Source organism: Leiobunum rupestre, chromosome 7 (genome assembly GCF_980474605.1).
Source record: "Leiobunum rupestre chromosome 7, qqLeiRupe1.1.hap1, whole genome shotgun sequence".
Classification (NCBI taxonomy): domain Eukaryota; kingdom Metazoa; phylum Arthropoda; class Arachnida; order Opiliones; family Sclerosomatidae; genus Leiobunum; species Leiobunum rupestre.
Window position 1 is genome coordinate 39,380,110 of NC_143390.1, and position 12,759 is coordinate 39,392,868.

General features: G+C 36.2%; 1 protein-coding gene across 2 annotated transcripts in view; it reads right to left on the reverse strand.

The window, feature by feature from the left end:
* Nucleotides 1-2,607: 2,607 nt before the first annotated feature.
* Nucleotides 2,608-12,759, reverse strand: part of LOC149936260 (zinc finger protein 704-like) — a 69,574-nt gene continuing 59,422 nt past the window's right edge. For both annotated transcript variants that reach the window (XM_090180719.1, XM_090180718.1), the window contains exons 4-7: nucleotides 8,030-8,130; nucleotides 7,533-7,959; nucleotides 7,354-7,461; nucleotides 2,608-6,206 (exon numbers count right to left, since the gene is read on the reverse strand). In XM_090180719.1, the coding sequence (XP_090036845.1) occupies nucleotides 6,021-6,206; nucleotides 7,354-7,461; nucleotides 7,533-7,959; nucleotides 8,030-8,130 (822 nt within the window). In that variant the 3' untranslated portion in view covers nucleotides 2,608-6,020. The remainder of the gene's footprint in view (nucleotides 6,207-7,353; nucleotides 7,462-7,532; nucleotides 7,960-8,029; nucleotides 8,131-12,759) is intronic.

Sequence of the window (12,759 nt, forward strand, 5' to 3'; positions counted from 1 at the left end):
TTTTAGGGGAATCTCTATGGGAGTTTAACATTACAATAAAGCTAATAGGTCCAGTTTGGGGTACTTTTGGTCCGAAATAGGGTACATAGGGCCGAAAATGGTGACTTTGGTCGTTTTAAGGGTACTTTTGTTCTATTTTGGTCCATTTTTGGGTACATCAGAAAAGCAGTTGGAAAAACGAAGAGCCTTATTTTTTTTTTCCCACCCATCTCCAAACTCCAAAAATGTATTGCTTTAATTTATTTATCGCTTCCCACTGGTTTAAGGGGTTTTCCCCCGAGTTCTTCGGTTTCCCCTTCCATAAAAACTTGTCTAGGTTAACGGTAATAGTTAGTGTAGGGAGCTGTTGGCTCGATCTCGTGGCATGCAGGGCTTGCCACCACCCTCCAACGCATTGTAACCCGGCCACCTGAATTAAGGGCTTCAAAAGTCGCATGATGACTTAGGCCTAAGGTGGTGCCTTGGGTATTAGCCTAGCTGATTATTATTATTATTATTATAGGTATAAAATAAGATAAAAACCACTTACCTATATTTTAATTACGGTAAATTAAAAATACTTAATTAGTGTACTAAGTTACGTTTAAAAGAACCTTTTGTAACAATTCCAATATGTAAATATAGGTATAAGGATTGAAAAAATACTTAAAGTGGTTTTACTGATAAACTCTAAAGGAATTTAACTTTAAAGGGTATCTTAGATTATTGTTTTTAATTTTATTCAAGTTGAAAACGTATTAAGAGTCCTTCAAAGTACTATAAAAGGATTTTATTTACGAACTTAATTCATATTTTCTTCAAACTTTCAATTCGCTTTTATTACTATTTAAATACGGTAAAATATAATTCTTATACACAAATATAGTCAGAAAGATACTATAAAACACTAAAATTAAAATTAAATTAAATTTGTGTGGATAAGATTTGTAAATATCATTTTGAAACTAATAACTTTCACGCTTTATTTAAGTCAAGCCAATAAAAACAATTACCTATATTTTAAATACGGTAAAATATAAATACATTTCCGATATGTAAATAGGTAGAATAACACTATGAAAAGTTCCTTTTTCTTCTTTTAATACGACAACACACAACTCTGATACGCAAATATATAAAGAAAATATAAAAAAAATTTACTCTACGTTCGATACGTTAAAATACATTTCCGATACACAAATATAGATAAAGAAATACTATAAAATGTAAAAAGGTAGAAAAATACTACACATTAACCATTATGAATTTAAGCTTACAACATCCTTCACGTATAGAGCATAACATATATGTTCAGAGTTAACTTGTTTCCTCGTTATCTTTATCGCATGTGTTTTAAATAGCGTATGGAATAAGTTAAGAATGTACTGAAATGGTGTATGTTTAAACCTCGTAGAATAAAGAGTAAAACATATGTTCAGAGTCGGCTTGATTACTAAAGCGAATAACACAGAGACGTTTCCGGTGTAGTCACGTAGGAAGAAAAATACTACAACACTCTCTCGGGGGAAAACCCCTTAAACCAGTGGGAAGCGATAAATAAATTAAAGCAATACATTTTTGGAGTTTGGAGATGGGTGGGAAAAAAAAAAATAAGGCTCTTCGTTTTTCCAACTGCTTTTCTGATGTACCCAAAAATGGACCAAAATAGAACAAAAGTACCCTTAAAACGACCAAAGTCACCATTTTCGGCCCTATGTACCCCATTTCGGACCAAAAGTACCCCAAACTGGACCTATTAGCTTTATTGTAATGTTAAACTCCCATAGAGATTCCCCTAAAAGAAAAAAAACTTGCGGTCCAATTTTGGGTACATGAATTATTTCGGAGAGGGAATCCATGTTTTAAATTCAAATTAACCGCGCGCCCGGGCAATCCGCGCCTCCCAGGTAATCCACGCCTCCCAGGTAATCCACGCACGCGCGCGCTATCTTCCTGCCTAGGTTATCAAGTATCATACAACTTACATAATTTCTACTTATTTCGTACGATAAAACGCGATCGAGATATTCGTTTTAAGAAATACTCGTGAGATTGGTTCAAGTGTCAAGCATACTACAATGATATTAAAATGAAGTTTAAAAATATTTCCATTCTACTTTAACAACGAATATTCCATGACGTCAAAACACTTCAATTCAAATTAACCGCGTCCCCCGGGGTAATCTGCGCACGCGTCGCCTAGGTTATCAATTTTTACATCATTTCAACTTATTCCGTACGATAAAACATGATAAGATATACGTTCAAGTATCTTTCGAGATAAGCGTAGATAAATGAACAAGTTGGCCTGGACACAATATGTTGATATACGGGAAAACAAATCGTCGCGAGAAATACCCTAAATACATTGACTTTTCGATGATTTTACCCCCATTTCATCCCTTAAATCCCGGATTTCGATCCCGAACCCAAACCCGAACCCGGGTTCGGAGTGTCGACCTCACTTTCCTTCTACTAGCGCCGCGACTGGTGAAATCGCTCCGCGACAAGCTCCCAATGTCCCACTTATTGTAATTATACTCTTATGATATTTGTATAGAATGAATTTTATTGAAAATATTTTGATACTTTCACGATTAGAATTATATACATATAACTTTTTGGGGGTAACTGTGTACAAAAGTATGACATTTATAATATACGATAAAAAATTTCTTTTAAAATATGAATAGCTCACAAACATTTTTCGCTATGAAATCAAAATTTCCCAGTAGACAAAATTGCACGAAACAGAATTTGTTTTTTAAAAAGAAACCGAATAGTTTTTAACAGCGTCTACTTTTAACAGCGATATAAACATTTTCGATTATTTTAGTTAGCCAACAAAGGGAGAAAAAATTAAATACATTTAAAAAATGAACAATAACAATTGAAAGATTTCTTGATAAAACTTAAGGGAAAAAAAGTACAAAGGGCTTTAGAAAATTAAAAGGTTTTAAAACTGGCAATGTTTTTTTTTTGCTCAGAGGGAGATATTATATAAATACTAAAGTATTTCACCTGGTGAGATTCAAGATTCGTTCGTTGAATCTCGATTTTGGAGATCTTTTACAACTTTAAAGAACAATTTACATGACTTAGTGTAGAACTTGAAACAGTGGGTAGAATGTTTTAACTTACGATGGTATCGGTTAAGTTTAGTTCAAGTTTACGATACCAGTTATATATTACCGGTACCCAAGGTGTTTGTGTTTTAGCCTAAAACGTTTTCTTAACCGCGAATACGTCACGTATACGTCTTCGGTTATATTTTGCCAAAATGGGCCGAATTGAAGACCAATTTGTATACGGTACGTAGTCGCTTAAATATGATCATGGCACGTAAGAAATTTTCCTTGAATGGCTTTTGTTTTTTTTTTAAATTGATCCCGTTGAAAAGGCGACGAAATAATGATTTAAAACTCTTCTTGTAAATGAAATTTCTCACTGTTTGTTTTCTACACTCGAAGGTGACGTAAAACTTTGCTGATATATATATAAAAAGTTCACGGTGTATTTTTGACGCGGGCGTATTAATATTGAGTTTCCAACTATACAAACCTTGACAATCATATTTTCAAATAGTTTAGTGAAACTAAGATAGCTAATATGTATGTATCAAAGCTGTATTTGACGAACCATTGACCTTGTACATTATGACCTTACCTAAACAATCATGCCTTTTTACACTACGCTCGCTAACAAAATATTCAGACAATTTGTTTTTTTTTTAAGTTTTTTTCGATAAATATCCAACCTGTATAACATTTATTTGTTCAAAACTTGCACATTTTTATCTTTTTTTTTTACTAATAAGTGTAGAGATTTGTTTTTGGTTAAATAAGTTAAAAGCATATATATATTTTTTTCTTGAATTATTTCGTGACTTGTTAGATTTATATTTTAAAATTTTTTATAACCAAAGAGAATTTTGTAAGCTAATTTCAACGTGTTTCAATATAATTTGATTTTGATATATACTGGTACCGGTACGTTGCAGGCTTTTTACATTTTATTAAATATATCAATAGTTTTTAAAACATCACAACAACTTTTTCTTATATATTTTGGAGGGGGAGGGGGGAGGATTTCAATTTGTATTTTAAATAATATTTAAATTTGGGTCATGAACTTTGAAAAATATATTGAGAATTTGGAAGGGTTAAGAGGGGATGGCTGTACAGGAAGTGTTTTTACAGAGTAAAATGTTCTTATATTGGCTTTAGCCATTTTTTTGTATACTTAGAAGCTCGGGAAAACTATTTCAGGCCCGTCTATTTACAGTTAAAATGAGGAAAGGCCTTTTCTCTCTTTTTGTTTTCACTCTGGACGCATTTTATCATTTTTAAATCTCCCCTTTTTCATAGAATTTCAATATAAATTTTCAAATCTGGGGTTAAATTTTGTAATCATTCGTAGTTCAAAATTCCCTTTGACAGCGGTTATTTTGGCTAAAAGTACGGTATAATATTGCTTTTTAACCAAAACATTGTCTCGTGTTAATTCTCGAAGCGGTTACCGATTCTAATACTCTCGATCCTAACCATATGGTTTTTTTTAACAGTGCCTTACCACATGGTTAATTTTTATTTTTAAAGTACCTGTACCTTATTTTTTTTAACTTTTTACATTCAAATCACAGAATTAAGATGTTTTAATATAATGTTTTTGTCATATATATATTTTTTCTTAAAATGCTTTTAAACTATTTTCTTTTTTTTAAAAAAATTACAAAAAACCGAGTGAGAAAAATGCCTGCTTTCATACTACTCTGTTTTTTTTTTTACTTAAATATAGTTTTATATTTTACATGACTTTTGTTTTTTTTGAGATTTTAGTCGCGGATTTGCGACGGGTTCTATTAAAACGACATTTTGTTTCGTAAAATATTTTAAGAATGATAAAAATTAATATTTAAAAAATATATATAAAAGTGGGGGTTTTTATTTTATTTTACACATCGCGCAGAAGTCAGTCTTGGCAACTTTTTAATTAATTCATCCCTTAAGTCCAAATATAACACGGGTCCAATTAAGCTCCTGGTATTTCTTATCGGTTTTAATTAGACCTCGCGTTAAATATCGAGACCGTTCGATAATTTGGGTGCGTTTAAAGGCACATGTTTTTATATCTTTAACTTTTCTGTTAGACTAGTTGACTTTATATTATTATACAAAAAATGGAATGAACGTTGAGTCGAAGCTATATGTTAATTTAAATTTAAACACTTTTACGTGACTAGCCTGTTACGGTTTTTGTTTTTAATGATTGGTTAAACTTTATTGCCTCTTTGCTCGCGTTTTAAATAAGGCGTAACTATAGCTACCAATTCGAAATTTAAAGTCTTATCAGTTAGGCGGAAGATACGTCTAAAGAAAAGTGCACCAAATTATATATTGCTACCTTTCGTAAGAAAAAAAAAACACGGTGTAAAGTTTTGTGTGCATAATTTCATCCAAGTAATCTGTCCAATGCCCTCTGAAAAGGTGTTTGAAGATAATTTTGTTTCGCCATGATAAGCGTATTTTATTATCAATAACATTGTAGATTGTTATGACAAGTACATGGTAAACTTAGGGACTAGAGAATAACGGCGTGTTATTGCAGATGTTTGAATTAACTGATTATAAATTTACAGATAAGAAGAAAAACCTACACCGTTTTTTTTTCTAAAATTAGATTGTTTTAAAAATTGCATATTTTTAAGCGAAAGGATATGGGGCTCTCTATAAAAGGAATGATATAAAAATACTTTTAGGCTTATTTTTTTTTTAAAAATCGACAGGGATTTTTTTTGTCGTAGTTGCCAATATATGCCTACTGATTCACGAGTCTTGAATTTTTTTTGCCAAAGTTTAGTTGTACTTAATTTATAAAGCCTTTTTTAAAATGGCTCTGAGTCTTTGTTTTTTTATTGAAGGTAGAAAGACCGTTCTTGGTATTTGGTTTTTGTTCATTTCGAACTTAATTCTTAATTTGCGTGTGTTTTGGGGGGGGAAGTCTTTCGCGGTTATTTTTGGCGATTGGTGTCCTCTTTTCGTTTAGTCTGAGAAGCGTGTGCATGCTTTTTTCCATTTGCACTGGGTACACCACATGTCTCGGTTTTCCATGCCGTAGACTTTTCTGCACTTTCTGCTTTCAGAGCGTCCTTTTCTGTGCATCGGGGAAGCTTTCAAGGACGAAGACACTGTCTTGGGGCTCAATCTCATGAACTTCTGAGCGGATACCTGCGCCGGTAAAGAAAGAATAATTAATTTCCCAGAAGGCCTTGCCGCCTATTCTTCTTATTGTTATTGTTTGCCCTTAAAGTGTCGCGATGTTTTCGAATATGTTTCCTTTCATAGTCAGCCTACGCGTATGCGGGTACCAGTGACCTTGCTTTGTGTTGTTCGGAAGACGGAGAAATGAAACGGAGCTACGTTTGTCAGATTCTAACCATTTTTTATCATTTTCAAATAATATGTGGCTTTAATATTCATTTTTCAGTATGAATTCTTAAAACCATTAAGTACAGTTTGATTTTGACCTCCTAATACCCGCAGTTCTAGACTTTAGAATTTCTAAATAAAGACATTTACTCCGACTATACTAAAGATGGCGCTACGCGACACTAGGAACCTTTTCCGTTTCTATTTAGTAAAGCGCTTGACCCGTTCTCAATGGGCACGTTCCAACATAGACCAAGAATCTAATGGGACTCACTGTTCAGGCTTTAAAAAGCACGCGATAATACTAGGAATAAGAAAATCACGTTTAATTTTAGTTCAATGTGGACAAACTTGGCGTCGCTGAAGTCGATTTCCGGCGTAGTTTCGTAGAGAAGCTGGACTCTGGAGCGTTCACGTTCAATTTTGACAAAATGGCGCCGTTGTTGTCGGTTAAATGATTAGGCTTAGTAAGTTTTAGACCTTTTTTAAATTGGTTCTTTAAAAGTTTAAGTAATGGTAATTAACCATTGTGTTGAATAAAAATAACCAGTAAACCGCGTATGGCTGAGGTATTTTTATCAAATTAACTGGAATACATTTCATTTCTTAACTTAAAAAAATTTATGAACTAAGCCTAACCTAACTTTCTCGCCCGTACTGTCGCCTAATACCCGACTAATAGTGGACAGAGCTCTTGAGGTGCTTCAAAGCGGCTGATGTACCTCAGTAAGCCTTCCGATTTAGGCCACGCCTACCATGTCCAAATATAGAGAACAGCGAGTCCCCTTAGATAAATAACACGTGACAACGAGCGCGCGTTTATTAAATTATTAGCGTTGCGTAGCGCCATCTTCAGCCTAGTCGGATTAAAAAATCTTCAGCATTGGAGTTGCGATAATCAGCCTATTTTAAGACTACTCAAAGAATAATAGTCGTTGTGACTGACCACAACTCCTGGCGCGCTATTGGCGTAAGGGTGAGCGTGCCACGAGATAGAGCGCTGGAATTGGTGTGGAATGTTGATGGGACTGGCGGGCGATTCGCACACCGAAACCTAGAGTCAAAGAACAAACGTTGTTTAGTTATCGCGTTCGTCGCAATCGGAGGCGCGTGGTATGTACTGACCAGGAGCCGTCTCTGATACTCCGGGTCCTCGTGCGGCGGCCTGACCATGTCGAGGTGGCTGAGAGTCGGGGCGGATGAGGTGTAAATACTGGCGAAGGCGTTGATGGGCGATGGCCTTTTGTCGTCCGCGATGAGGAGCGGCGACTGAGGCATCTGCTGGTCACCATTGTCGTCCAGCGACGAGGCCGTCTGCGAGTTCTCCTCTTCCAGCGGGTAAATGTCGCCTCCTTCCAGACTCCTCGGATACTGATGGTGCGGTTGGTGTTGGTAGCCGTTGACCTGAAAGGGATTCTGCTCTTCGACGCTCGGGGCCTGTTCGATCCGCACCGTTTCCGGAACTTCCAAGTCGATTTCGATTTCCGTGTAGTAGAACTCTTCTTCGTGGTCCTCGTTGAGATCAGTTTCGTCGCTGCCAGTATCCGCCTTACTACGATACCCGCAAATATCGTTAGATTTCAGTTCTTAGAACGGGAGAGATGTTTGCTAAAGGTATTTACCCCAAATGTACCGTTCGTACGTGTCTCTCCACATCTTCGCAGGTTTTATACTTTTCGAAACAACTTCGCCAGGTACATTGAAACACCACCACTCTGTTCGTCTATTAGAGATAACGAAAAAAAAGAACAATACTATTATTATAATTGTAAATTCACCCCTCAATATTTTATTGCCAATTAGCAAATTGACTTTCGTCCATTAACCACCTGTATAATTTACGGGGGATTCGATAAAGTTAAATGTATGTTTTTTTTCATTGTACAGATAATTTTCGCGCGCTAACAGGTTCGTACAGTAATAAGCACGAGCAGATGTTTCCTAAAATTGTAATCACATCGTGACAAGAAAGAAAAAAACTTGAAAATTGCCTCGTTCGTATCGTGAACTATCTATCATTTTCCGTTTTTTTTTACGACAATGCCGGCCGGCATTTTAAGCCGTAACATTTTTTTTAAAAATATCCTTCGTTTATATATTAATTGTGTGTAGTATATCGTTTTAAAATGGTCCCCTTTGGGCACCACACCCTTGCATTAGGGTACGGGAAAAAATGGGGCGAGAATTTTGAGAAAGTGTGATCATAATCGTCCCTCGCTATGAAAGGGGAAAAAAATTACGCCGTGACTTTACCCGATTTTAGCGCTTACTTTAAATACCAAGTAAGCACCCAGGACCAGTTTGGTATAAAACAAAAGATCGAAATTGGAAAACACCCCTATTCCATTCGTAAAAAGAAAGTTTTGGGGTATTTGGGACATACCTTAATTGTGCCATATATTGGCTGAGCAAAATTAAAGTGGGCCAAATATCAAGGAAACCCCCCGAAAGAATCGAGAAATATACAGACCCCTCTTTCATTCGAATTCCCCCCCCCCTCCACTCCGTCACTTAAAATTTATATATTTCATTGGTTCACCTTAATCGGTTAATTTTTTACCCAATTTATAATGTTAAGGGTCCGTTCCAACATCGTTTAAAGTGACATTTCGAAGGCTAAGTACTTTTAACAATTTGGGCGTATTAAAACCGACATCAAAGAAGCCTTTATACAGGGTGTCACAATTGCAAAGGACTAGTTTTTCTCAAAAGAAAAATATCTTTAAAAAATATTTAAATTTCAAGAGATTTTGTAGAAAAAAAAATCTTGTTTTTCGTACTTAACCCAAAAGTGTTATAATGTGGAAACTAAGAAACACGTTTAGAAATTACGATATTCGTACAAAAATTAAACGATTTTAAACGTATTTTATTGTAATTTTGAAGAAAAAAAACAAGCCAGTATTTATTACTTTTGATTTTCATCTTAAATTGTTTTTAACAAAATTTAGAATTGCGCATTATTTTTTAAAACACGCAGAAATTAAAAAATATATATATTGTTTAAAAAATGCCACGCCCGAATAAATAACGACACCTTGTACGTATTAAAAAGTTGAACCTAACATAAAGCGTTTAAAATCGGGTGAATTCTAAGCCGCCAACGAAAAACTGTCGAAATAATTATCCAGCGTTTATAACGCGTCGTTTGAAAAGTGTCGGAAATAAACAAGTCCCCAGTTGATTATAGTAATTACGTTTTGTTTTTATTTATCTTTGATACGAATGTTTAATTAGCAATGGTAGAGATAAAAAAAATAGCGGCAGTTTGGGGAGGTTGAAAGGGGATTGTAATCGCGCGCCATTCGCCTAAATGAAATCTTGAGAAATGGTCCCCGTTGTGTTCAGCGCCCTGTGACATTATCCAAAGAAGGGAAGCGAGTTTTACAAGCCTCCGATTGAGGCCACTTCAATCGCGTGGACTATTTTTTTACTTCTCAGCGAAAAGGGCACTAGGTAAAATACCAGTTGGAACCATCCAACAAACCAGCCACGCTTAAACACGAACTAACTAAACGCCACGTTCACACTTACCCCTAGAATCGCTTCGTTTAGATCAAAGACTATATAACGCTTCGCTTACTAGCCAGGCGTGTTCTATGGCTCAACTTGCATACCGATTGTGGCTCCATCTCGACGCTGGCCCAAAATATCCCCTACCTTGAGCTGTGTTACTAGTGGCGCCTCTAGCCGCGGGTCCAAATAATACCCCAGCTTTTACAGTGCTACAGAGGTGTTAAAAGGTTTTTCCTAGGAACACGCCTGTCTAGTAAGCGAAGCGTTATATAGTCTTTGGTTTAGATAGCTAGTTTCCAAAACCAGCGTGAGAAATCGCTTCATGTTGGTTCGGGAAGCAACTCGTCCAAGTCGGTTCGCTTAGAATCGCTTTCAGAACGATAAGGCGGGCAAGTAAAATTGCTCGTAATTTCCAAAATAATGGGAATAAAATTCTAAATAATGTCAAATAATATTACAGTATGTATAGTAAACATGATTAACTAATTGTTTTGGGATACATTTTAGTATTTTCAAAATTCTAGTCGTAATTTGAAATGGTGTTAAGCCTTGGCTATAAGCGAACCGGGGTGAAGCGATTTTGCACGTGTGAACCAAGAATTATCGTCGACGGTCAAAAACTGGCATTCAAACTGACCTAAACTGGGTTTTAGGCTCTAGTGTGAACGTGGCTTTAGAGAGGGGGCATTATCTGGGAGTATTCGAGAAAGGTAACGGGGTTTCCTTTCCCACCTACGATTGTAGTGTCGAGTGACGTGGTCGGTACAGGTGAGGCGGGGGGGGGGGGTAAGTGTGACGTGCCGTAGAGCGCGTCCCTGCCGCAGTGCCAAGGCTGTTGGCGCCGTAACCCGTATCAAAGCCGGCGAGGGAGGGAGGGCCTACGAAACTCTACCGAACATTACCTTTACACGCGGAAGTGTCAAAATGCGCGATTGCGTAAAATGCCGCCTGGAAAACGTTCATTTTTTCGCGTCGCCTCTGTTTTTTAAGAGTTCCTGACTTACGTAAGTAACTTAATTGATGGGTAGTTCCCGAATCCCGCTGTAGTCGCGCGTATTGGTACCGATGAAAAATACCAGAACTATCAAGTAGTCCCGATCAATGCCGTTTTAAGGCACAGGCGAGCGAGGCAACTGCCCTGTTGCCCGCACCACAAACCTTTAAGAAAAAATGGTTTTAGATCCAGGATTGAGTGTGCATTTTACCATTTAAACAACGTTAAAAACAAGGCATTCTTACAATGTTTTGTTTTTTTGTCACTTGTACTATACAATTGGATATTTGAGTGGTTGCAACTCCGGTAGGGAGGGCCCATAGAGGCCCACACCACAAGTCTGCCTTTGGGCCCAAATTTGGTTAAAACGGCCCTGGTCCCTGGTCACTTTTAGGGAGCCAATAAGAAACCGGGCTGATTTGATTTAGCGTGATAGGATTGGAACGACTAAAAAGTTTCTCAACATTGTCATTATCCCGACAGCAGAAATAAATATAGTTTTGTTTATATAAATATATGTTTACGTGAGTCGCAATTTCTTGGAAGTGCCGGGAGTTAAGTAAGCGTGTAGATTCGATTAGGGACGCCGAGTAACATTGTGATTAAACGGTTCAATGGATCTGCCCATTAACGAGATTGTGTTTCCAGCCTGTTAAGAGTTAGGTTTGTTTTTGTTTATCATGCCTGTTACAACCGCTAATAGCACCAACGTTTCAACGTGAAAGTTAATGATTTTCTACGGGTGGAATACTTTGATTAGAGAGGTTAATACGTCAAGTTAATCACCCTTCTAGTTCTATTACGGCGTCTTCCCTAGCCGTACATTGACTATCACTTAACTTCTTTAATAAAGCTCTTCGCTTCTTCGCATCCCCTTCCACAAAATTACATCTGTCACTACTTAATTGATTTTTCCACTAATTTATGACACGGGGAAGTAAAAAGGAATGAGGTTTTTTATATCTGGTAATAATATATAGTAAGTAGGTAAATTGAATTTTTTTCCTGGTATTCGTGTACCCAGAAAATTAATCGGCTATCGAACTTTGAATTAATGTATCGCGTTGCGCGGTAGCTAATGCACATTTGTTGGATATCGCCTTTCGCGAAATTCTCAAGTTGTTTCGATTTACAGGTGTTTTAACCAAACAATGTAGGCTTACCTGGTGGTACGTTTTACCCCATAGTATCACCATTTAATCTACTTATTTGGTTGGAAAAAAAATGGCCATTGATTGGATTTTATTTAGTTAAATGTGTACACATTTTTCGTTGGTAAAAAATGGCCATTGGTTGGATTTTATTTAGTTAAATGTGTACACATTTTTCGTTGGTAAAAATGGCCATGGATGGGATTTTATTAAGTCAAATGTGTACACATTTTTGGTTGGTGAAAAATGGCCATTGGTTGGATTTTATTTAGTTAAATGTGTACACATTTTTCGTTGGTAAAAATGGCCATGGATGGGATTTTATTAAGTCAAATGTGTACACATTTTTGGTTGGTGAAAAATGGCCATTGCTGGATTTAGTAAGAAAAAGTAAGGTTGCCTTCAATTTTCCATAAGGTCGTCTGTGAGATTTTTATGACTGTATACTTGTTTTCTAAAATATGATCTTTAATGAAATTTGTGTCCAAATCAAGAATAAACTATTTTCATGCCAAACTATACACATCGATAAATGTCTTTTAATAAGGCAAAAAGGAATACACGTGAAACACGCTAGGCGGCAGTGAAACTGCTATAATTTCATAACTCAAAACCTAGTGGATAAGGTATAAACACGCGGTGATTATATCACCCAAAATAATTTCCAGATGTAACTATTTTCCTCGCATTT